Source organism: Somniosus microcephalus, unplaced genomic scaffold (assembly GCF_052327205.1).
Source record: "Somniosus microcephalus isolate GS21.2 unplaced genomic scaffold, FLI_Smic_1.0 unresolved_chr1, whole genome shotgun sequence".
NCBI lineage: Eukaryota > Metazoa > Chordata > Chondrichthyes > Squaliformes > Somniosidae > Somniosus > Somniosus microcephalus.
Genome location: NW_028225179.1, coordinates 128291474 through 128318921, shown reverse-complemented (window position 1 = coordinate 128318921; position 27448 = coordinate 128291474). Strand labels below are relative to the sequence as shown.

At 48.6% G+C, this 27448-nt stretch overlaps 1 protein-coding gene across 1 annotated transcript; it reads right to left on the bottom strand.

Moving 5' to 3' along the window:
• Nucleotides 1-817: 817 nt before the first annotated feature.
• LOC147095841 (SLAM family member 9-like) lies at nucleotides 818-26958 on the bottom strand (the record flags this gene model as incomplete). The annotated part of the gene is made up of 3 exons (XM_085973727.1): nucleotides 818-957; nucleotides 1807-2100; nucleotides 26601-26958. Coding segments are annotated over 3 exons (792 nt in total), but the record flags the coding sequence as incomplete, so codon positions are not given.
• Between the last annotated feature and the right edge of the window lie 490 nt (nucleotides 26959-27448).

The following is a 27448-nucleotide window of genomic DNA, read 5'->3' as shown; positions in this document are numbered from 1 at the left end:
ATCCCCTCTCATTCTTCTAAACTCCAGCGAGTACAAGCCCAATCGACCCAATCTCTCCTCATACGTCATTCCTGCCATCCCAGGTATCGGCCTGGTGAATCGTCGCTGAACTCCTTCCATGGCAAGAACATCCTTCCTCAGATAACCGTGAAAGTGTAAATGTCATCTTATTGCTGAGGTGCCAGATCGCCAGGAAGGCTGGAATACATTTGCTGCACACAACAGTAAGAAATTGTACTGAACAAGCAGTGATGATCGTTCACTTCATTGCCGAGAGGAAAGCAAACTCATTTGTCTGCACAGTCCAAAGTTAAGTGAATTTATATTGTACAAGGTATCTCACTGACTAAAATTTTAACTACAAATTATTATCAAATTATACACCAACAATGCATCTTGACATGGGTTCCTGTCCAGATGGTATAAACATGAAAAAAAGCTTGCCATTTTGATGGTTAAGTAGGGACCAACCTTCCCAAAGGAATTGGAATGGATTCGAGTAGAGACCATGAAAGGGTAGATGATACTGGGTCTGTGGAGCGAGCACACTGGGTTGGCTGAACAACTTTGTTCTTGCTTCATGATTTTTTTATGCTCTCCATCTTCCAATACTCCATTGTTTTTTGATATGACACATGGGAATCGGGTTCAAGTGGTCTCCCGGCTCAGAGATCAAGGACAGCTGAAGTATAAAGAATTAACTTGGACGTGTGGCTGCATTAATCCTATTGTCAGTGTCTTTGAACGTTGACCCTCAGCGGTGACTGTAATTTCCCCACCTGTTGCAGTGTCCAGAGATCCCTCTGTAAACAGTCTCTCAGTTTCCTTTAACTGTTCTTTGCTCCCAGATGTAAACTCCCGTGATGGTGGTAATGACAGCAGCAATGAATATCACAGCTCGTATTCCCAGGATCTGAGCCGAGTGCAGAGTGCCGTCTCCCTTCTCTCTTCCACTGCCTGGAAACATACAGAAACAAACAATAACTTACTCTCTGCTTTCAATCCCTTGCTGTGGGATCAACAATCAAGCTTAATATTACTGCAATATTTGGTGTAATATTGATGTATCTACTAAAAAAATCCATAATGAATGTTTTCATTGCAAACACCCAAAGAGGGGGCAATTTTAACTTTCTCCGTCGGGTGGAAAAGTGGCGGTAGTGGATCGTCTACCTGTTGTACACACTGTCCAATGTTACTTTCCATTGAAGAACCTGGAAACATTTACCACAAGGTGGAAATTCATCTTAGCCGGTTGTGCAAATCGGACGGTATCGCTTTGCCTGCCCGTTACACGCCCCGCTTAATAATCAGTTCTATTTTTTTACCCAGAGAGCGGTGAGAATGTGGAACTTGTTACCACATGGAGCAGTTGAGGCGAATAGCGTAGATGCATTCATGGGGAAAGCACATGAGGGAGAAAGGAATAGAAGGATATGCTGAAAGGGTGAGATGTAGTAGGGTGGGAGGAGGCTTGTATGAAGCATAAAGATCGGCATAGATATTTTGGGCTGAATGGTCTGTTTTTGTGCTGTAAATACTGTGTAATTCTATGTATTGACTTTAATTGAACTCGGTATCAAACGGGACCTATAACGGATGTGATATCGCCCGCTTTGCAAATCTGCCCACAGCGAATTTCTACCCCCACCTGTTTAAATTGGGTCGAACTCTAATTTGAAAGGTGCTGTTAACCTAACCCTACGAGTAAGAAGATTTATTATCAGCTCCCATTACAGCAGACAACCATTCCTGCATTTTAGTTATTAATTGGAGTAACCTCTCTATTAGCTCCGATACAATAACCTTTATTGGTGCGGTTACAGGGGCCTGCGATGTCGATGCTACCAGTCTTCTCGCTCACTGGGTTTCTCACTGTGCAGTTGTAAACTGTGCTGGTATCATGTGGGCTTAAGGACACTCCTAGTCTCCTCCCACCATCAGTCACACTGTGTGACCCGTCATCTGTGACCTTCCCTCCTCCTCTCCACCAGCTGTAGATCAGGTCACTGCCGCTCTCCACTGAACAGCTCAGGGCAACATTACAGATCCCATCAGAGGAGAAGTGGCTGATCTGTATTCTTGGACTTGACACACGTTCTGTAAATGAATGAAATCTTGTTAACATAGGTGCAGTGGCCCACATATTTGGTGAACAGACTTTGAAGAAACTTGTTTTAAAATAATAAGTTTTGCATATATCCAGCACCTCGTTATTTCTCTCCAGAAAGGTCTCAAAGTACTTATGAACATACGAACAATGCCAGATAGGAAAAAAAACCTCTGTTCCATCCAACCCATCCCACACAACTGTGATAGCTTGTGCATCGCAATATATACACTCTCCACCCCACCCAAAGCCATGTGATCTCTTGGGAGAGGCAAAAAAAACATTAAAAACCCAGGCCAATTTTGGGGGAACAAAATCTGGGAAATTCCTCTCCGACCCCAAAGAGATAAATGTCTTTGAAGTGCAGTCACTGTTGTTATTCAGGTAAAGACTGCAGCTAATTTGGCTACAGCAGGAGCCCACAGATAGAAGATAGGAGCAGGAGTAGACCATTCGGCCCCTCGAGACCGCTCCGCTGTAGGGTTCTCAAAATTCCCACATTCCCCAGAGTTATTAATAAAGAGGCCCTGAAGGACGAAGTGATAAGGGAACCCTAGACAAAACAGCTTCTGGACTTCATGGCAGAAGCCTGCAAGATCGGAAAAGAAGGCCCTGCAGAAACGGCAGGTCAATTCAAAAGGACTTGAAAACCCTGACATGCCTGGGCCTGTGAAAGACTTGTTATTTCTGAGAGCCAGACAAGTAGACAATGCAGAATACGCATCCTCAATCAACTCAGGAAAAGACTTAATCTTGAACCCATCAAACCTTTGCATAAATAATCGCTTACAGTTTAAACTGGCTACCGGGCCAGGAAGATACCGATTCACGTTATGCATAACCATCACTGAGACATTAAAGAGCGTTTAGCAATGGGGCAACCACCCAAAAAGCAGTTAAGGTGAACGACTATAATCACTTTAATGAGCCCGCCAAAAATCAGACAAAGAACTAACCCTGATTTGGCGCGCAGATAACGAACCTCCGAAATAGTATAACTGTAGGCCCACCGGTAACCAAGGGAGACGAAGACTAAGGCGTGCAGTAACGAAGCAGGCAGAGAAGGGCAGCGTGGAGAAGCGTTGGGGACGAGCAGGCACGCGCTCATGTCCAGGGATACTCGGAACTCAAAGAAGTAGACGGGCACGGTGGGGCAGGCCCGACTGAAGACGACTAGGCCGCAACCGCAGCCTTACACGAGGAACGACCACGAGCACCGCGGTAACAAAGGGCCGGGTAAACCATACCTTCGGATCATTACCACTGCACAGGTAGTGATCTAGGCCACCGCGACCGAGCCAACACCGAAGACCGCCAACCAAACCCCAACCGCAACAAAACTTCGACGACCAGACCACCACCAGAAGAACAAAACCCGAAGTTTTCCACTCTACAAGGTAAAGTACCCAACAAAGACTTTACTCCCTATATCTAACGGAGAAAAGAGGGTACTTTACTCAGACGACTCCAGCACCGCGCCCTGGGACCACGTGACGACGGCAGGCCCCAAAGGACACAAAGAGCGAACCCCAAAACCTCAACCTGCTTAATCGACAGGATCCGACCTGTCCAGAAACCCTTATTGGTGAGCATAATCCCTGGCCCCTCACAGCACAATTAGTTAGATATTGGGGGTGGGACAAGGGTAGGGGGATTAATACTGTGATTTTTCCCTCGATGTGCTGTGTTCCCCATTCCTAATGAAGTGTACTCTTGTGTGCCTGTAACCATTCTAGTAATTCTCAGTGTTGTAATATTTATTGTGCCTTTTAATAAAATACAGTTTTCCTGTACCAAACCAGTTGTCTACTCCAATTTTGTATCACCACCTGTACCTAAGTCCGGTGTCTAGAACCCAGGGGTGTGGGAGTGATTCGAACCGCTACGGAACCCAGTCAGAGGGAAGCTGACTGCACACACTCTTTCCCCCCCCCTACAGAAATGGCGACCACGGCTGGACACCGGCAACAGGGTTGCGATACAGTAGACACTGGTTCGGGAGAGCACACCGTGATGGAAGTGAGGATTTCTGATTATGTATTCAGTAAAGTGAATATCACTAAGAAGTGGATCACTAATCTGTTAAAGGCTGGGCGTCCGGTAGATGCTGCAGCTAAATGGACAGAAGGAAAGGATCATAGGAAATCCATAGAAAAGGCAGTCTGGCTGATGTGCTTCAAGAAACAGATCCAGCTTCTGGACAGGCTCATTGAAGCACAGGCAGCCGAGATACGGGAGTCAGCCCTGGATGTCCAAGACAGGACTCCAGCAGGGGAGAATTTACTGGTAGCATTGCAGGCCCTAAACCAGGAAAGGGTACAGTTAATAGGGGAGCATAAGGCCAGGCTGGAATATCTACAGTGCCAGGTCACCAAGGCCAAGAACAATGAGCTGAGGTTGCGGGAAAAGAATGCCCGCCTAGCGAGACAAGTAAGAGAGCAGGAGGAGAAATTAAAAGACATAAAGGCAACCTATAAGTTAGTGAGCGAACAGGGGTTTGAGGATGCAGATCATGGCCCCTGCGAGGAACAGATAGAGAATCTGAGCCTTGCCCTAAGGAAGGCAAAGGGCATGGTGTGCCTCATAAGCCCGAAGGCAGCCCCGGTGGATTTTACAGGGAACAAGGGGAGAACGGTTCAGACACCAGTGGTAGTGCCAAGGGATGACCCGGTTGAGGAACGGGAGGTCCCACGACCACCACCCGTAGCGCCAGGTTTTAGCGAGGTCTGGCAGCAGGGGGGGTGGAGTTAGGAGTAGAAGCGAAGATGGAACAACCCCCGCAAGAGAAGTTGGAACCGGGGCCGATGTGCCCGGCAGCGAAGGTTGGGCCCACCTGCTCATGACGGGGAAGAGGGACCCCTCCAAAACCAGTTCGTAGTTCCCTACGGCACCCAACAGCTTAGAGCTATGGTGAGCCACATACCAAAGCTCACAGAAAAAAGGGACCCTCGGTCCACTTCAGGGAAGTGGAACAGGCAGCCAGCATCAGCGAGTGCAATGATGCCGAACAGGCCAAAATGCTGCTGTTCTCCCTGGAGGGTAAGCTCCTCCAGTCCCTTTCTGACCAGTGTAAGAAGGGACAGTGCGAGTATGGGGAACTCAAGGAGGATGTTGTTGAGGCCATGGGGATGAATGAGGGAAGTCCTTTCTCCCGAGTGGAGAAGACAGTGCAGATCACAGGGGAATCCCCGCAGGCTTTCGCAGACAGGTTGTGGCCGGTGTACAGGAGTGCCTACACAGGGGCACCTAACCGGGCGTACCTGGACCGGGATCAGCTGGCCCACTGGCTCCGTTGCCTGGTGGCAAACAGCTTGCCCCAGGTCAGGGCCAAGGCGGAAGTCTGGTTTGACCCTAAGAATCCCTTGACTACCGAACTCACGGTGATCAGACAGTTGACCCTAGCCTACAGGAATGGTAGCGGAATCGATGCACACCCAGCTAAGGGGAAGGTGCATGAAGTATAACCCGGAGAGGGTAGGAAGGCGTGGCATCAGGAAGGGAATAACCCTTCCAGCACGAAGCTTAATTGTTACGGGTGTGGGAAGGATGGACACTGGAGGAAGGAGTGCAAAAGCCTTTGGAAGGATAACAAGGGAATGAATTCCTCAGCCCCAGCTCAAAAGACAGAGTTAGGGATCCCTCCCGCCACGGTCGAGTCATTTTTGGACGCGATGAGGACCCTTTTGACTGGCCCAGGGAGGGTAGCAGCCACTACAGGTGCGCTGACCCCCTCAGCCCCATCCAACCCACAGCCCTGACTAGAGCGAGTGCAGCCTGTTTACCTGTGCTCCCTGCAGTATGACTTGTGGAAGAGACCCCTCGTTGAGATGGAGGTCGAAAAGGTAAAGGGGACCTATCTGTTGGATACGGGGGCATCATGCACCGTGATCCATTCAGATAACCCCACCACCTCACCTCTATCTAGCGGGGTCCCATACAGTCTGTCGGGATTCACTGGTAAAGAACAGGCTGACTTATTTTCCATCCCCCTGTCCATTCGTTTGGGAACACTCTGCTCTAAGTGGACCTGTATCCTAATGAAGTGGAAGGTGGAAAGGGGATCCTGGGAGTTGACTTTATTGTGGGCCATGGGATCCTAGTGGATTTAAGGAATCATTGCCTATGGGGGGCAAGTACAGGAAAGGAAGGCGGAGTAGTAGTCATCCCAGGGAAAGAGGGGAAGGGGACCCTGTGCACCATGAAGCCCAAAGAGGGTTATAACCTCGAGCTCATGGTCAGTAATACCCCAAAGGAGTTCCAGGCATTTGAGCGAGCCCACCTAGCCACATTTGCCACACACAAGCACGACTGTGGGAGGGTCAACAGGTTCAAGGTCAGCGTAGACGGGGACACCATGGCCTGACCACAGAAACAGTATAACTTCCCCAGGGAAGCGGAGCCAGACATGGAAGCAGCCATGTCCTCTTTAGTACAACAGGGGGTCCTGAGACCGATAGCCACCCACGTAAACTCTCCACTGTGGCCGATTAGAAAGCCAGACAACTCCTGGAGGGCCAAGGTGTACTATCGGGTGCTCAACAGTAACATCCCAGCCTGTGCACCCACGGTAGCAGCAGTTGCCGACCTGATAGGACGTATCCCAGCATCCGCGACCACTTTCACGGTGCTGGATATTTCCAATGGGTTTTGGTTCATCCCTTTAAGGAGAGAGGACCAGTACAAGTTTGCCTTTACTTTTAAAGGGCAACAGTATACCTGGAACTGTTTGCCTCAGGGCTTCCACAATAGCCCTAGCATTTTCCATCAATGCATGGCAAACAGTTTAAAGGGCTTCAGCCAGCCCAGGCAGCTGGTACAGTATGTGGATGACCTGCTCCTATTCACGGATTCGAGAGAGGAGCATGGCCCACTACTGGCCAAACTGCTGGAACTGCTCAGGCAGGAGGGTTTTAAAGTAAACCCAAAGAAAGTGCAGTTCGGCCAGCAGGAGGTGAAATTCCTGGGCCTGACCGTATGCGCTGGGGAAAAGGCCATAGACAAAGCTAGAAGGGAAGCGGTACAGGAGTTACCAGTCCCCAACACAGTCACGGGAGTGCGATCTTTTCTAGGGCTAACCGGGTACTGCAGAGACTTCATTGAGGACTATGCAGCCACAGCAGCCCCTCTGCTCCGACTCCTACACAAGGGAGTGCAGTGGGCTTGGGACGAGGGTTGCCAGGCAGCATTTGTCAGGCTCAAGGAAGATCTGCAGACCGCACCAGCTCTAGGGGCCATAGATGGGGGGAAAGAGTTCTTCCTGGAGGTGGTAGCCAGCGGGGACAGCCTGAGTGCTGTGCTGCTCCAAGAGCGGCATGGCAGGCTGAGGCCAGTGCTCTACTCCTCCAGGATACTCCCGGATGTGGAGAAGAGCTACTCCAATTGTGAGAGGCACCTCTTGGCCACACATTGGGCTGTCAAAAGATCGCTGATCTTCACCCTCCTCACCCATCACACGCCCACCCAGATGCTCCTGGACGGGAGAATCAAGGATGGGACAGTGAGCAGTGCCCGCATTGCTCGCTGGACCCTGCTTCTCTCACAGATGGACCTAAAGGTGAAAGGGCTCTGCGAGCCAAAGCTCGCAGCTAACCTGGTATATCCTGGAACAGCCCACCGGTGTTCCATGGAAGGAGTTTGGGAAGTGGACATAGGTTTATGGGCTGGGATACACCCCACAGGCCGCGAAATCTATGTGGATGGCTCCAGCACGGTATCTGCTGGTGAGCGACTCACAGGGTGTGGAGTTTATGACCCAGCGGCAACATTGCCTTGGCAATTAAGCTCCCCAGCACCATGAGTGCCCAGCAGGCTGAACTGTCCGCGGTAGGGTACGTCATTACACACCCCGAAATCTTCCCCCACCCCATACACGATTTGCTCAGACAGCATGTTCACGTGCAATTCGTGTATGGAGTACTTGGCCATCTGGTCCCGCCGCGGATACACCTCCGCTGACGGGAGACCCCTCACGGTGAAACACCTGCTGGAGAAAATCTTAGCAGCAGTAGGGGAGGAAGGGGAGGTTTTCATCCATAAGGTGAAAGCCCATTCCTCCGCAGAACCCCGTAGTCAGGGCAACCAGCAGGCCGACTAAGACGGTCCAAACCCAAGACCCCGTCCTCAAGGCAGTCCTCAGTGCAGTGACTGAGGGAAAAAGGGTAGAGGGCCCTTATGGCACAGCAGCCCTCTCTGTGAACGAAGGCATGCTGTTTAGGGGAGAACAATGGGTGGTATTACAGCAGCACCGGAGGGAATTCCTTCAACTGGCCCATGAGGGTCCAGGAGCGGGGCATCCTGGGCCGGAGACCACCTGGCAGCGGGTGGAACAGGCAGGATGGTGGCCAGGACTCGGAAGATGTCCGCAAGTTCTGTGCCAACTGTCTGGTGTGTGCTACTAACAACTCTGACCCCCACAAAAGGAAGGTACCTATGGGACACATCAGTAGGGTAGAGGGACCATGGCAGTCGATCCAGGTCGACTACATCGGGCCCCTACCCACCGCCCAGGGAGGCTATAAGTACTGCCTAGTCCTGGTAGATGTGTTCACGAAATGGGTAGAAGCCTTCCCCTGCAGAACAGCCACAGCTCTGGGTACAGCCAGGATCCTGGTCTCGCGATGGGGGCTCCCACAGTATGTGGAGTCCGACCAAGGGAGTCACTTTACCGGACAGGTAATGCAGAATACCCTTATGTTGAGGGGAAGTGGCACGTTGCGCACAACCCACAGTCGTCAGGAATTGTGGAGAGGATGAACAGGACCTTGAAGGAAAGGTTGAGGAAAGAGACGGTGGACTCACCTAGAAAATGGGCAGAGGTCCTACCATTGGTCCTGATGGGGATCCGAGCCAGCCAGTCAAAAAGCACAGGGTACTCCCCGCACGAGCTGATGACTGGCCGAGTTATGCGGCCCCCCACCCATGTACTAGCCCCGGTGTTCACAGAAGGTCAGCTCAGGGAGGTAAACCGGGACAGGTTCACCAGGAACCTCTTCGAGCACCTTAAACAGGTCCACGGGCAGGCGGCTAGGAACATGGGAAAGCAGCATCGGAGTAACTGATTGCTGTTAGAACCCCGAAAACACCACGAGTGGGAGATAGGGGATCAGGTTATGGTGAGGAATTTTGCTCGGGTAGGAAGTCTAGAACCGTGATACATGGGGCCTTACAGCATTGTAGACAAGGCAAGCCCCATGGTATACGCCATAAAGATGCCTCGGCGCATCAAATGGTTCCACATTAATCAATGCAAATTGTTTAAGCCCGAGAAAAGAGAACAGCCAGTTGGAGGAAGGTCTGAGGATAGAAATCCTCAGCCTGCAGCAGGGGAAAACCCACAGACTGCACAGGCAGATGCAGTGGCTTGTTTTAGGGGAGGAGCCATCCCGCCCACCATTTGGGACACTCCCCCATTCCTCTGTGACTTAGAGGAGGTGGGACCTGAGGGCGAAGACCCTGCCCCTGACCCAGATTTGGGACCTGAGGGCGAGGACCCTCAGCCTGCAGCACCAGGCTGCGAAGAGTTACCTGCCCCTAGCACAGGTTTAGGAGAGGTAAAGCCTGAGGATGAAAATCCCCAGCCAGCGGCAGTGGAAAGCCCACAGACCGCACCGGAGGGGGCAGTGGCTCGTGTTAAAGAACCACCAGTCAGAAAACCCCCACCCGCCAAAGTCCCCATGAATGCCACAGCCAAGGAAACCGTCGTCACCGGCTCCCCAGTTTAAAAGGGCAGCCTCTCGAGTCAGGGATCGGTCTGAGGGCAGAGGTCCCCAGCCAGCAGCCACAGGCTGCGAGGGACCAAAGGAACAGGACAGAGCAGCCACACCGAAGGGAGTAGTGTGCTGCAGCCCGAACAGGGGTTAGCCTGGCCGCCCGGAGACGGGCGGCGGATGTACTTAGTTTCTGTAATGTAATTTTAGTTATTGTTAAGTTTGGGTGTTAGTTTAAGTTAATACGAGGTGATTGGTAGTTTAAGTGTTATTGTTAAAGAATGTTTGTATTGAGTTGAGGTTGCAAGACCCGACTATGCTTTACCCAAGCCAGAGAATCTTCTCGGGAACTGGCTATATGCTCTTGTGTCTCTTTACAGAAACCCTTATTGGGATTTCGAAATGAAGGGTGGCATACTCCTACTCACCCTGATAGGAATGAGCACTGGGAACCGAGGTGACGTGGAGGACTCCAACATTTATGGGTGCTCAGGAGAGAGAGCACCGATCGTGACTGCTGGGGGCGGCGAACGAGGCGTGGAGGTGCTCGCTATCTATTCCCATGAGGGAAGATGGCCAGGGTGGCTGGGATCTAACTCCACCCGGTACTCCAGCCAGACCGGGTTCACCTACGGGGAGGCCTCCCGCCCCTGCCCCAGCGTACAGGTTGTGGCCTCACGGGTCGGGGTCACTGAGGGGAAACACGTGTGCCTGACTTGCAGAGGACAGATTCCCCTGGGAAGGTGGTGGTGGCTCAGAAAGCTGAGCAGAGACACGGGGGACCGTACAGCCGAATGGGGAACGACACCTACCGGATGGTCACAGGGACCCAAGGGGGGACTAGTGTATGCTGGGATAAGTGGTGGGAATCGGAACAGGGAATTTATGTCTGCATGTGGGGGTCGCAAAGGGCCTGCCCCACAGGCATATCCATCATCTTCTCCGCATCATGGCAGGATAAGGGGGAGGGGGTGGAATGGGATTTCCACCTACATACTTGCATAGTCCCACACTACCCAGCCCCAGTTAAAGCCACTGAACTCGTGGCACGTGCCCGAAAGCCCCTGCCCACGGCCCAGGCATCAAGGACACCCAGAGAGGGGTGCCCTGCCACCACCAAGAGACCAGGGAATAGGCTGGTACTAGTGCCGACGGAACAGGTACTATACCAGGGGGTACACTACGCGGTAGCTTCCGTGATTCTAAACCTCACCGAGGTACACTTACCTGAGTGGTGCCCCAAAGAGACAGAACAGCTATACCAGGCCTTGTTAAGAGAAATGTTTAGGAAATTCTACGAGTTCGATTTTGCCAATGTAGACAAGACAGAACTGTACACTACACACAGGGAGTATTTTGGTAACGCGGGGAGACAAAGAAGGGGAGCCTGGAATGAAGTTTTCACAGCGTTTAACACAGGATCCTCTGTTATAAACAGCCTGGATGACATAGAATTGCAGACACAGATAAACGGTTTAGAAACACAGTTGCGAAAAACCTTAATGGATGAAAATACAGTAGTAGGCTCAGAGTTACACGAGGACCAGGCTATGACGGTCCATTTAAAAGAGATCATTGCTGAACTGGAGAGGCACTCAAAGACTGTAAATGCTCTTATAAGAGAGGACAGAAATGCTTCAGATCAGGCTGCACAGAACGCGGTGTGCGTACTGTACGGGGCATGGTTGCTGGGCGAGGGCCGCAGTAACTTGCAGGATTTAAAACAGGGTTTAGTCCCCTCCTGGTTCAGCAACAAGCACCTCTCAGCCCTCCACCCATTTGAGAATGCATTGAGCCCGTGTCAACTCCGGCTAGCTTCTGAGGCCTACCCTGTCCCAGTAGATTGTGGACGCTCTAACCACACTATCATGGGGATAGTAGTGAGGATGCTGGTCATGGTGGGACAGCCCGACCCGCACCGGTATACAGGGTAGAGAACATTGGAGTCATTCAAGGGGGTGCACACATCCGTTTCACAGCGGTCCCACCTTATGTCATAAAGTGGGAGCACGCTATGACACGTACTGACCTCTCGGGGTGCCGGAGCCGGGGAGCACACATAATACTGTGTCCCCAGCACTGGAACGCCTATTCAAAACCACAGTGGGGGTTTAAAGCTGCTGGCGCAAAACCTATAAACTGTACCATGGAGGTAATGGCACAACACCATGTTCCCCCACAGGTAGCATATATAGGCGGTGGGACATATTGTGTCACCACAGGTGCGCCCCACTACCAGCATGGACAGCATAGCTGGTGTCCGGTAAGTGACAGCGGTTTCTGCTTTAAACCCGAGGCAGAAGTTCAAGTGGCCCAGGAACGAATTGTCCCCATTCCTGAACCCTCCACTGTTCACCTCACTGTAAAAGAGAATTTCACCAACCTGCAGAAATATGTAGCACATTTCGGCTACGAAATCCCCCCTCTCCCAGAACATCTTACCAAGATACTAAAAGCAGTAATCGTCTCACAGAAACATTTTTACACGTTAGAGCAGAAGACAGTAGAGATAGGGCCAAGATATTGAACATTGTAGTTCCACCCTGGTGGGACATCTTTGAAAATATAGAGGTCTCTTCATGGGTTAGAATGGCTTCCCACATCCTCGTGGTTTGCCAGCTGGGAATTGTAGTGTATGTGCCTTTAAGAGCTCCATGTGTACTGTAATGCTGGTAATGGCCACTCGGGCTATATAAGCCTGAGTGTTGTGTTGTATCCATTAGTTCCCCTCCAGACTTTGTTTAGTAAACACCTATCAAACCAACTCCTGTCTTCAGTGTCTCTATCAACACACAGACAACAGTGGCGACGAAGTGGAAACAGACTTACCTACAATTCGGCGGCACCTCAAGGACATCGATTCCTCTGGCGTCCAGAAGAATCAAGAAGTGAAAGAAGCTGTTTCACCAGCTGGCCAAGCTGGTGGCAGGTACTGCGGTAATCCTTCCTGGGCGTCAGGCTGGGGCTCCAGCGGCTGGCTCTACAGCTGGGCCAAGCAGCGAAAGCGGAGGCAAGCAGTAACAGACGGGGAGGGAGCACGCGGGAGACGGCCGGCGCTGCAAGCAGGTCGGCGTTCAGACCTAGAGAGAGAGTCCAGCGGGAAAGAGTCTCCAACTAAATAAATAAATAAATAAAAAAGAACGGAAACCGCGGGAAACAGTGTTGTCATCGGCAGCAGCGGCGGGAAAGCGCGGGAAGCGTCATATCTTTTCTGCAGAAAAGAAAGAAAAGCACGGGAAGCGCCATATCTTTTCTAAGATGCCTAATTCTGGCAATATTGATGCTTTTGATAACGAGATAGAGGATTGGACCACATGTGGAAAGAGTGGAGGTATATTGCACCGCAAATGGAATAGAAGATGGAAAAAAAGCTTCAGTACTTCTAAATCTAATGGGCGCAAAGACATACAAGCTGTTACGAAACTTAATCACTCCAGCCGAACTGATGGACAAGAATTTTAAGGAGATTGTTGATACCCTACACTGCCAATTCGAGGCAGGACTGGCAGATTCTCTACGAGACAAATGCGTCTACGGTCTCCTAAGTGTAGGAACACAAAAAAGGCTATTTTCTGAGAAAGATTTAACACTGGACAAGGCTTTCAGTGCAAGAGGAGCTGCAGAGATACAGCAAAAGCCACAGGACTTCGGCACCCATGAACTGACACGGGGTTTCGAGAGATGTTATCGCTGCGGCAGATCCACCCATGACCAGAGGGACTGCTGGTTCAAGGACAAAGCATGCAGGCAATGCGGAAAGATGGGACACATTACACGTGTATGCCGATCCGGAAACAAAAAATCCACTAACAGGAAAAAAATCAATAAGGAAAAGCACAGAAAGGTACAAATGATGATGGACAGTAGCTCCGAAGACCAGGAGAGCGATAGCGACTCCGGGAACAAGAGACTAAGCTCTCTCAAATTACATAATGTAATTGCCAAAGAAGATTACCAGACCATTTGGGTTACCCTCACAATAGCAGAGTCCCCAGTTAAAATGGAGCTAGATACAGGATCAGCTCTGACCGTAATAAATCGACGGGATTACGAGCGGCTATTTCCGCATATACCTTTAAAAAAACACATCTATTATCTTGAAAACATATACGGGGCAGAAAGTATACCCCAAAGGAAAAATAAGGGTACCTGTTGTATACAACGGCAAGGAAATACAGAAGTTGTATTTATATGTTCTACAAGATGGTGGTCCACCGCTGTTGGGACGTGAATGGATCAGGAAAATACGTTTAGACTGGCACTCCATTCAAGCACTGCGGTGACCAGTAAGGAAAAAAATGATGATGACGTCATACCTGAACGATTAAAAGACATCTTGGCCAACGCCAAGGAAGTGTTTGAAGAGAAACTAGGAACCTTGAAAGGCATCACCGCCTCAATAAAAGTGGAAGATGCAGCAATTCCCAAGTTTTTTAAGGCAAGACCGGTGCCATACGCAATTCGTCCAGCAGTCGAGGCAGAGCTGGAGAATTTGGAAAAGGCATGCGTATTATCTAAAATAGATTGGAGCGAGTGGGCAACACCCATCGTCCCAGTCATGAAGAAAGCTTTGAAGAATGATAAATCTGAAGAACAGAGAAAAAGTCGCATCTGTGGAGACTTCAAGGTGACTGTAAACCCGGTCCTTCACACGGTACAGTATCCTCTTCCGAGGATAGAAGATATTTTCGCCTCACTATCCGGAGGGAAACATTTCACCAAAATTGACTTGGGACAGGCATATCTACAGATGGAGGTTGAAGAGGCCTCTAAAAAATCTCACGATAAATACACACAAAGGTCTGTACCAGTACAATCGACTGGTTTTCGGAGTAGCATCCGCTCCAGCTATCTGGCAAAGAGCTATGGAGCAAGTCCTCCAAGGGATTCCGGGGACTCAATGCTACCTAGACGACATCCTTGTAACAGGAGAAAACGACAACGAGCACCTTGCCAACTTGGAGCAGGTGCTCACTAGGCTGAGAGAACGGGGCCTACGAGCAAATCGCCCCAAGTGCGAATTTTTCCAAAATCAAATATATTGTGGCCACATAATTAATAAGGAAGGGTTGCATAAGTCACCTGAAAAAATTGAAGCGGTCATAAAAGCCCCAGCACCTGAAAATGTTTCACAATTAAGGTCGATCCTGGGATTAATAAATTACTATCATAAATTTTTACCGAGCTTATCAACTCTTCTACACCCTCTTAATGAACTGCTACAAACAGGAGTAATTTGGAAATGGAGCGAAGACTGTAAACGTGCCTTCCATAAATGCAAAGACTTAATCACGTCCAAAGAAGTTTTAGCTCATTACAACCCATCACTGCCAATCAGACTGGCGTGCGATGCATCCCCTTACGGCATAGGAGCAGTATTATCGCATAAATTCCCTGATGGCTCGGAACGGCCGATAACTTTTGCGTCACGCTCATTGAACTCAGCTGAGCGTAACTATGCCCAAATCGACAGGGAAGCACTCAGCCTGGTATGGGGAGTGAAGAAATTCAACCATTACCTACATGGACAAAAATTTACCTTGTTGACTGACCATCAACCCCTCATCTCCATATTCAACCCTAAAAAGGGTTAAGAACATTGAGTCCATAAATGGACCAGCAACGTCGATGTGTACCCTTTGCCAGGGAGATGAGGGCCACTCCCGTGGATGTAGAGGGGCTTGGGGTAGAGCATTTTGGACCTTCTGGCATTCTAGGCAGCTATTGGTCATTTCTTCGATGTCTCCATCGATACCTGGCCACCATACAAACGCTCTGGCTAGGTTCTTCTTCACTCCACCCATTATGACAGCGCAAAGGCTACAAAGGTGGTCCCTTTTTCTAGGGGCACACCAATACAACATAGAATACAAAGGATCAAAACAGCATGGGAATGCTGACGGGTTATCGCGCCTACCGTTGCCAATGGTAGAAGAGGCACCTACAGTAGACCCAGTGGAGATGTTCCACTCTACCATAGTGGAATGTCCACCAGTAACAAATTCTACCATTGAAAAGGAAACGAGAAATGACCCAACTCTCTCATGAGTCTACGACTTAACGGTGAAGGAATGACCAGCACATGGCGAACCACTGTTGCCAGCATTCTCGCAAAGAAGAGAACATAGTGGTTAGCACTGTTGCCTCACAGCGCCAGGGACCCGGGTTCGAATCCGACCTCGGGCGACTGTCTGTGTGGAGTTTGCACATTCTCCCTGTGTTTGCGTGGGTTTCCTCCGGGTGCTCCGGTTTCCTCCCACAGTCCAAAGATGTGCGAGTTAGGTTGATTGGCTATGACAAATTGACCCTTAGTGTTAGGGGGATTAATACGGGGATAGGGTGGGATATGTGTTGGTATAGGGGTTACAGGGATCGGGTGGGATGTGTGTCGGTGCAGGCTCGATGGGCCGAAATAGCCTCTATCTGCACTGTAGGGATTCTGTGAATTCTGTGAAAAATTCTGTGAACTGTCAGTGTGCCGAGGAACCTTGATGTGTGGATCCAGAGTGGTGATTCCACCCAAACTCCAGGATAAAGTGCTAAAGGAGCTTCACGAGGGGCATCTGGGTGGAATGAAGAAGAACCTAGCCAGAGCGTTTGTATGGTGGCCAGGTATCGATGGAGACATCGAAGAAATGACCAAGAGCTGCCTAGAATGCCAGAAGGTCCAAAATGCTCTACCCCAAGCCCCTCTACATCCACGGGAGTGGCCCTCATCTCCCTGGCAAAGGGTACACATCGACGTTGCTGGTCCATTTATGGACTCAATGTTCTTAATCGCGGTTGATGCACACTCCAAGTGACCGGAGGTAATAAAGATGTCCTCTACCACCACGGAAAAAACCATCACAGTATTAAGGACCATATTTGCCAGGAATGGGCTGCCGGAACAGAACTGTTCTGATAATGGACCGCAATTTGTGTCCGAAGAATTCAGGAAGTTCTTAAAAAACAATGGGGTTAAGCACTACACGTCCGCCCCATACCATCCCGCCACCAATGGATTGGCTGAAAGGTTTGTCCAGACCTTCAAGAAGGCCATAAAGGCCATGGGTAATGAAGACATAAAACTTCAGCACAAGGTGGATAACTTCTTGTTCGCATACAGGAATGCAACACATATGGTTACAAACCAAACTCCCACCATGATGTTCTTCAATAGAAGCCTAAGATGCCGGCTGGATTTGATCAAGCCCAACATCAGAAGGGACGTGGAGAACCGGCAATTTCAAGGCATGAATGAAAGACCAACTAGAACCTTCCAGATAGGTCAACAAGTTTTGGCCCGGGACTACCGTACCGAGAAATGGCAGCCTGGAACTATCTGCACACAACTAGGACCGCTGATGTATACCGTGGACATCAGAGAAAGCATAATAAGGCGCCATGCTGACCAAGTCATAGAGTCATCCGAAAAGGGACAACCTACACCACAACTCTATACGCCTAACGATGAAGTAGAGATACCTATATCTACCTCCGATCCGGTGATACTGGAACCCGATGAACCCGACACTGGCATTCAAGCCGAATCAGCCTTGCCAAAAGAACCTACTACACCACCAGAAACTACAACACCACCGAGGCGTTATCCGGACCGAGTCAGGAAGCCTCCAGAGAGACTGACTTATAATTAATTAACTGCAGCAATGTATAGATTATTTTTCTTGTAACATGTAATTAATAATTACTTAAAATATTATGTACTGGTTAGCTAAAAGGGGAGGAATTGTAGTGTATGTGCCTTTAAGAGCCCCATGTGTACTGTAATGCCGGTAATGGTCACTCGGGCTATATAAGCCTGAGTATTGTGTTGTATCCGTTAGTTCCCCTCCAGACTTTGTTTAGTAAACACCTATCAAACCAACTCCTGTCTTCAGTGTCTCTATCAACACACAGACACAACAGGAATAGTATTGGACCTAGTGTGCACTCAGTGCAAGGGAAAAGGACAAACACTAGAATACCGAAACCCAAGGACTTGGAAGAAGCATTATGGTAAGGTGGAGGGAGATACACCTGTTTGAATCTTTTTATTTTGTATTTTTGAATAAAGATTGTTTTTTTTTTGCGTTTTTTTATTTTCAATAAAGATTTTGGCGTGTTATTTTTAATAAAGATGTGTGTGTACCAAGTGGTGCAGGGGTGTTGGAACCCCTCCATGCTTGGATGTGTGTAAATAATTGTATTTTGCCTATGTATGCTTGTGTATGCTAATTTTCGAAGAATGGGAAATGCATGTGTCATGGGATTATAGATAAGTAATTACGGAGAAGATTGGCTGTGGAGGGTCGGAATTTTGCTCACCTTCGTATCAACAGGGGGGAGTGTAAGGTTCTCAAAATTCCCACATTCCTCAGAGTTATTAATAAAGGGGCCCTGAAGGACAAAGTGATAAGGGAACCCTAAACAAAATGGCTTCTGGACCTCGTGGCAGAAGCCTGCAAGATTGGAAAGCAGAGCCCTGCAGAAACGGCAGGTCAATTCAAAAGGACTTTTGAAAACCCTGACATGCCTGGGCCTGTGAAAGACTTGTTATTTCTGAGAGCCAGACAAGTAGACAATGCAGAATATGCATCCTCAATCAACTCAGGAAAAGACTTAATCTTGAACCCATCAAACCTTTGCATAAATAATCGCTTACAGTTTAAGCTGGCTACCGAGCCAGGAAGATACCGATTCACGTTATGAATAACAAACACCGAGACATTAAAGAGCGTTTAGCAATGGGGCAACCACCCAAAAAACAGTTAAGGTGAACGACTATAATCACTTCAACGAGCCTGCCAAAAATCGGACAACGAACTAACCCTGAATTCGCACGCAGATAACGAACCTCCGAAATAGTATAACTGTAGGCCCACCGGTAACCAAGGGAGACGAAGACTAAGGCGTGCAGTAACTAAGCAGGCAGAGAAGGGCAGCGTGGAGAAGCGTTGGGGACGAGCAGGCACGCGCTCAGGTCCAGGGATACTCGGAACTCAAAGAAGTAGATGGGCACGGTGTGGCAGGCCCGACCGAAGATGACCAGGCCGCAACCGCAGCATTACACGAGGATTGACCACGAGCACCGCGGTAACAAAGGGCCGGGTAAACCATACCTTCAGATCATTACCACTGCACAGGTAGTGATCTAGGCCACCGCGACCGAGCCAACACTGAAGACCGCCAACCCAACCGCAACAAAACTTCGACGACCAGACCACCACCAGAAGAACAAAACCCGAAGTTTTCCACTCTACAAGGTAAAGTACCTAACGAAGACTTTACTCCCAATATCTAATGGAGAAAAGAGGGTACTTTACTCAGACGACTCCACCACCACGCTCTGGGACCACGTGACGACGGTAGGTCCCAAAGGATACAAAGAGCGAACCCCAAAACCTCAACCGGCTTAATCAACAGTATCCGACCTGTCCAGAAACCCTTATTGGTGAGCATAATCCCTGGCCCCTCACAGCACAATTAGTTAGATATTGGGGGTGAGACAAGGGTAGGGGGATTAATACTGTGATTTTTCCCTCGCTGTGCCGTGTGTTCCCCATTCCTAATTAAGCATACTCGTGTATGCCTGTAACCATTCTAGTAATTCTCAGTGTTGTAATATTTATTGTGCCTTTTAATAAAATACAGTTTTCTTGTACCAAACCAGTTGTCTACTCCAATTCTGTATCGCCGCCTGTACCTAAGTCCGGTGTCTAGAACCCTGGGGTGTGGGAGCGATTCGAACCACTCAGGAACCCAGTCAGATTCAAGCTGACTGCACACACGCCACCCCCTACACCGCCATTTAATGAGATCATGACTGATCATCCAAATTCAGTACCCTGTCCCTGCTTTCTCCCCATATCCCTTGATCCCTTTAGCCTCAAGAAATATATCCAACTCCTTCTTGAATATATTTAATGAATTGGCCTCAACTGCCTTGTGTGGCAGAGAATTCCACAGGTTCACCACTCTCTGGGTGAAGAAATTCCTCCTCATCTCAGTCCTAAATGGCTTACCCCTTATTCTTAGACTGTGACCCCTGGTTCTGGACTCCCCCGCCATCGGGAACATCCTTCCTGCATCTAGTCTGTCTAGTCCTGTTAGAATTTTATAAGTTTCAATGAGATCCCCTCTCATTCTTCTAAACTCTAGCGAATATAAGCCCAATCGAACCCAATCTCTCCTCGTACGTCATTCCTGCCATCCCAGGTATCAGTCTGGTGAATCTTCGCTGAACTCCTTCCATGGCAAGAATATCCTTCCTCAGATAAGGCGAACAAAACTGCACACAATACTCAAGGTGTGGTCTCACCAAGGCCCTGTACAACTGCAGCAAGACTTCCTTGCTCCTGTACTCAAATGAGGTATGTAACTAGTTAATCTGATTTTGGAGATGTTGGCTTAGGAGGAATATTGGCCAGAATATCACATGAGTTCTTTGCTCTTCTTCAAATAGTCTAGTGGGAACTTTAACATCCACCTTAACACCAGACCAGGCCGGCTGGGCCCATGTTTAAATCTAATTAGACAATAGAGGGCAAAATAATAATCTTGCTCCCCTTCTGTCCTGATTTCAAATTCATGTCACGTGAGTGTGTGGGATTCCTGTTTAATAAACAGCGACTTGAAGTCGCTCTCCGTTTTCACTGTTTCAACAGTAAAGATCTGTGGTGTATGTAACCTGTTCCACCTTAAGAGAACTTAAGCCTGTTCCACCTTAAGAGATGTACTACTTTCTCTGGCTGCTGTATACATAATACCGGTGGTGACCACCGGTATATAAGTACTGTGTAGTGATATTGTATTTAGTATAGTCCTGACCTCCAACTAGTAAAGACCTGTTGAACTTTATTCTTGTAGCCTGTGTCAGTAATTAATCTTAATACAACTGGAACACAGACTTAACAGTGGCGACGAGTCCGATTCTTACCCTGCGGCAGTTTATATCCACGGCGGCTTCGTCCAGAGAACGGGCGTCGAAGAGAGGCATCTACCCTCATCACCCTGCTGGAAGACACGTCGCGCGGCAGGCATCGAGAACCCGGAGTGCAGAAGACATCCTGAACTCGAAGCCTCCATCAGCGGCAGTCAGCTATCTTCTTTCTACCTCAGTGGTGGGTAAGCCGGTCAGCGACGTGAGCAGAAAGTCGGCCGCGTTGGCTGTACAGACGGGGGGAGGAAGACGGAGGAATAAGGGCGGTGAGATCGATCGCGACCGGAGATAAGGGCCGGGCCGCATTCGGGCCGAAAGGCGCAGCGCGGGGACATCGATCGCGGCTGGTGATAAGGGCTGGGCCGCTTTCGGGACAAAAAGGCGCAGCGTCTGGGGCGACTGAAGGCGCGAGAGCCGCGGTGAAGGCGAACGCAGCCGGTGCTAATAACTGGGCTGCAAGAAGGGCTGCGAGGCGCGACATCGGGGAAGCGCGAATGCCCGAAGGAGCCGCGGTGAATCGGAGACAGCGTCGGGGGAGTTACTAACCGCTGGGAAAGGGGAGCAGCAGCGGCACGCCAAACGCCATTGCAGCCAGTGGGTGAAGACCGCCAAGCGTGGGAAAACCGCCATTTTGTAGGCGGAGGACGAAGACAAGAGCGGGAAGCCGCCATCTTAGGATAAAATAAATTGCAACGATGCCTAAACATGGGAACATTGATACCTTTGATGGCGACATCGAAGATTGGGCCATGTATGTAGAACGCATACAAAATTATTGTAAAGCAAATAAAATCCCAGATGCAGAGAAAGCACTAACGTTATTGAACTTAATGGGTGCGAAGACATACGGGCAATTGAAACACCTTTTATCACCAGATGAACCAGCGGATAAGACGTTCGAGGAGATTGTTACTGTCCTGAAAAATCATCTAAACCCCACGCCGCTGATGCTAGCGGAACGATTTAAATTTTACAACAGAAGGCAGCTGAAGGATGAAAGCAATGCTGAATATTTAATGGAATTGCGTAAGCTAGCAAAGTACTGTCAGTTTGGAACGGGAATAACAGACGCGCTAAGAGATAAATTTGTGTGTGGATTATTAAAAGAAGATACACAAAAGCGACTGCTCGAGGAGAATGAGCTGACGCTTGAGAAAGCGGTCACTATGGCAGCAGCACACGAAGCCGCAGCGAGAGGCACAGCAGTAATGCAGCTACGGTCATCGGAACACAGTACAAATAAATTGGGTTTGAGTACTGTAAAATGTTATCGTTGTGGAAAGACAACACATGATCAGAACCAGTTTTGGTTTAAAAACCAAGAATGCAGAACGTGTGGCAGGCTTGGCCACATAGCTAAAGTATGCCGGTCAGGAAAGAAGACCAGCAACAAAAAGTCACCGCAAGGAAAATACATAAAGGTGCACAAGGTGACAAAGACCAGTTCGAACGAACAGAAGTCAGATTCAGACGCTAGCAGTAATGAACTGGGTAGCTTAAGAGTACACAACATTGGTAAGGATGCAGATCTCCAGACAATTTGGGTCACTCTTCAGATAGCAGGAGTCCAAGTAAAGATGGAATTGGACACTGGATCGGCATTGACGGTCATGAATAAGAAAGATTACAAAAGGTTATTCCAACATATTCCCCTACGGGATACGGAGATTATATTGAAAACATACACAGGGCAAAGAGTGTACCCCATCGGAAAGATAGAGGTAAAAGTGGTCCACAAGGGCGAAGAAAGCCAAGTAATGGACTTATATGTGCTACCTGAAGGAGGTCCACCACTACTGGGATGGGAGTGGATTAGGAAAATGAATATGGACTGGCACTCCTTAAAAGCACTAACGGTAGTGTAGTGTATGTACCCGTCTACCTTTAAGGAAACTATTGTATGTAACCGTTCACCTTTAAGAGAACTACTTTAGGTGTGGCACTACTTGTTTGGCTTCTGTATACTGTAATACCGACAGTGACCACACCAGTATATAAGTGTTGTGGCAGGATTGCTGGGGCAGATTCGCCCTGACCTTCGAATAGTAAAGACCCGTTTGTTTGTTACTCCTGAAGTCTGTGTCGTTATTAACAGTACAACCCACAGACTTTACAGGTAGATTCCGGGGAAACAGATGTCAAACCTAAACGATTGTCCAAAATATTGGATGATGCTAAAGAGGTGTTCCAGCAAGGACTGGGAACACTGAAAGGAATTACGGCAAACATCAAGATTGATGAACATGCACAACCAAAATTTTTCAAAGCCAGACCGGTACCCTATGCAATACGACCTACTGTAGAAGCAGAACTGGAAGCGCTAGAACGTTCAGGTGTACTGTCTAAGGTAGATTGGAGTGAGTGGGCTACGCCCATTGTTCCCGTTATGAAACGTCCTTCGAGCAACAAGCCAGGAGAACCAGGGAAGGTTCGCATCTGTGGAGATTTCAAGATCACCGTTAATCCGGTGCTTCACATGGTGCAGTATCCGCTTCCGCGGATTGAGGATATTTTTGCTTCGTTGTCTGGCGGGAAACACCTCACCAAGATAGACCTGGCGCAGGCGTACTTGCAGATGGATGTTGATGAAGAGTCACGCCAGTACCTCACGATCAACATGCATAGAGGTTTGTACCGGTATAATAGGCTGTTTTTTGGAGTGGCATCGGCTCCGGCAATTTGGTAGAGGGCCATGGAGCAGGTATTACAGGGAATTCCAGGCACACAATGTTACCTGGACGATATTCTGATTACAGGTGATGGTGATGAAGAACACCTCGCAAACTTGGAACTGGTGCTCAACAGACTGAAAGAGTATGGACTTAGAGTTAATCGGCAGAAATGTGAGTTCTTTCAGAAGCGGATCTCGTACTGTGGTCATGTCATTGACCGGGAGGGGCTTCATAAGTCTCCTGACAAGATAGAGGCAGTTGTAAAGGCTCCCGCTCCGGATAATGTCTCTCAGTTGAGGTCGTTTCTGGGATTGATTAACTATTACCATAAGTTTCTACCGAATCTATCCACGGTACTGCACCCGCTGAACGCTCTTTTACAGAAGGGGGTACCATGGGAATGGAGCGAAAACTGTAAGAAGGCATTTCGCAAAAGCAAAGAATTGATCACCTCAGAGGAAGTGTTGGCTCACTTCAACCCGACACTGCCTATTCGGTTGGCTTGTGATGCTTCTCCATATGGTATTGGGGCAGTACTCTCACACAAGTTGCCAAATGGCACGGAAAGGCCAGTCGCGTTTGCATCCAGATCATTGACCTCTGCTGAGCGCAACTATGCGCAGATCGATAGGGAGGCTCTCAGCCTTGTATGGGGAGTGAAGAAGTTTAATCATTACCTGCAGGGCCAAAAATTCACACTTCTGACAGACCATCAGCCGTTGGTATCCATTTTTAACCCTAAGAAGGGTGTTTCGGTGATGACAGCACAGCAACTCCAGAGATGGTCCCTTTTCCTAAGGGCACATCAATATCAAATAGAATTCAAAGGTACAAAGCAGCATGGCAATGCTGATGGGCTGTCGCGCCTGCCACTACCTGAAGCAGAAGAGACGACGAAAGTTGACCCTGTTGAGTTATTTCATTCGACCATCATCGAGTGTTTACCAGTCACCAATGCAAGTATTGAAAGAGAAACCAGGAACGACCCGACACTGTCCCAAGCTTACGAGGTGACAGTGAAGGGATGGCCAACACATGGTGATCCTCTGTTACCGGCATTCTCGGCAAGGCGAGACCAGCTGTCCGTCTGCCATGGTACTTTGATGTACGGGACAAGAGTGATTATTCCTCCCAAGTTACGGGAAAGAGTTCTAAAGGAACTGCATGAAGGTCATCTGGGGGGAGTTAAGATGAAAAGTCTTGCTAGGGCTTATGTATGGTGGCCGGGCATTGACCAACAGATGGAGGAGTTGACAAAAAGCTGCGCTGGGTGCCAAAAAGTGCAAAATGCACCTCCGATCGCACCGCTACACCCATGGGAATGGCCTTCAGCCCCATGGCAACGCGTACATATTGACTTTGCTGGTCCATTCATGGACTCCATGTTCCTAATTGCGGTGGACGCACATTCCAAATGGCCAGAAGTGATCAAGATGAATACCACTACTTCAGAAAAGACAATTGCGGTGTTAAGAACAATATTCGCAAGGAACGGATTGCCAGAACAGATATGTTTGGACAACGGACCACAGTTCGTGTCGGAAGAATTCCAAAAATTCATAAAGAAGAATGGGGTGAAACATTATACCTCTGCCCCATATCATCCGGCGACAAACGGGTTGGCCGAGAGATTTGTCCAAACATTCAAAAAGGCAATAAAGGCCATGAACGATGATCAGATTCCGTTACAACACAAGGTGGACAATTTCCTAATGGCATATCGAAACGCCGCTCATGCAGTGACTAACCAAAGTCCTGCCATGATGTTTTATAACAGGAGGTTGCGGTCCAGGTTGGACTTGTTAAAACCAAATGTCCTGAGGGAAGTGGAAAACAAACAGTTCCGGCATATTAATAACAAGTCCACTCGAAGTTTCGACGTAGGACAACCAGTGTTGGCAAGGGGCTATGGAAACGAAAAATGGCAGTCCGGAACAATTCGGGCCAGACAAGGACCTCTGATGTACACAGTAGATATTGGTAACAATGTGATAAGGCGTCATGCGGATCAACTGGTAGAATCAAGAGCAAGGGTCGAACCCATGGTTGCGACAGAGTCAACTGTGGAAGACGTTAATGAACCTGAAGCATCTACCTCGGCAGGGACTGTACCTGATGATGACGTCCAATACATAGGAAACCAACAAGAAGAGTCACCTCAGCAACAAGAATCAGAGACCACTGAAAGGCGTTATCCAAACCGAATCAGAAGGCCTCCTGAGAGACTGAACCTTTGAACTGTTTATACCTGAAGTTATATATGTATATATGTTATGATGTTATGTTAAATGGGGATATGACTGTTAAGCTAAAAAGGGAGGATTGTGGTGTATGTAACCTGTTCCACCTTAAGAGAACTTAAGCCTGTTCCACCTTAAGAGATGTACTACTTTCTCTGGCTGCTGTATATGTAATACCGGTGGTGACCACCGGTATATAAGTACTGTGTAGTGATATTGTATTTAGTATAGTCCTGACCTCCAACTAGTAAAGACCTGTTGAACTTTATTCTTGTAGTCTGTGTCAGTAATTAATCTTAATACAACTGGAACACACAGACTTAACAAGACCCACTGAGACCGACTAATCTGACAGTCTGTCAAACTACTGTACAGATAGACACAATAGTTCAGGAAAGTGGAGATGAGGTGGAAGATCAGCCATGATCTTATTGAATGGCGGAGCAGGCTCGCAGGGCCAAATGGTCTACTCCTGCTCCTATTTCTTATTTTCTTGCAATGATGCTGTCGATGTTCCCGCCTGGAAATATCCCCAATCCAATGTTCACTGTAAGCTGCGCTTTGTTCTGTGCGGCCTGTTTCTTTTAACGTGTGGTCACTTTAAATTTCTGCGCATGCGCGGTTTTTGCAATGTAAAAGCCAGTGAGCGGCCTGCGCGGGACCTTTCGGATTACTCCATACCCACGCACCTCAGCGGGAACATTGCCCATAACTACCCCAATATGGAAACTGCCTGTGAGTTGCATCATTAGTGATTTTTAATCCCAGTTGTTAAACGTATAACTGTAATTAATAACAGTTAAATTAAATGATTACAAATTAACTTCACACTCATTTCTAGTGTTTCCTCACTGACATTTGCATTGTCTGTAACTTTTACCCTCCCGCAATTGATGGAGAAGGGCAATGATCTGACACAAGGAATCCCCGCGTTACTGAACAGGTGATTACCGTAAACTTGCAGTTCTACCAGTACTTCATGCACGCCCTGTCCTGATCTTGCATTAACATCATACAGACCTTGGTCACTTTTTATCAGGCTCTGTATTTCCAGGCTGTAGTCGTTGAGGTTTAACCTGAACCTGTCTCCAAGCTCACTGTCACAGTCTACTGGGTTCTTTAGCAATCTCCTACATACTTGAATCTTTCTCCCAGTGGCTAAGTTTCTGAAGTCCCAGGTAATTGTCTCAAGTTCTGTTCCTGGTATATTTACTGGTAAATTAACTGACTGTCCCAGAGTCCCATTCACCAGGTGTCGAGGGACTGGATTACCCACAGCCTCTCCCAGACCTGAAACAGAAACAGAAGGACAAGCCCGTTAGTGTCTTTAGTTCTGGTGTGTTGGTGTCTGTGGTTTTACCGTGTGATATCTGTTGCGATTTTTAAATTGATGTCGAACATTTCAGAATATATTCTCCAGTAACTTTGTGCAGCACATTTTGTGAAGCCTCTTTTTGTGGGGAGCAGCTGCCTTTTGACAAGACCCCTCAGACCTTTCCCCTTCCCAGGATCATTACATGGGAAGGAGAACCTGGGGCTCTTTAATAAACAGCCCTGTGAAGTCTGTTCTCTATCCTGATTGGGAGTCACATCTCATAGAGCTGCAGCGGCTGTAGATGAGCGCAGAAGTGCCAAGTAATTATCAGCGGTTCGGCTTCGGCTCTCATTGATGGTAATGTTACTGACTGTCCCAGATTCCCATTCACCAGGTGCCGAGGGGCCGGATTCCCTTTGACCTTTGTCAGAGACCAACAAACTGTCGGTAAAGTTCTGGACCTACATTGGCTCCTGGTTAAGCA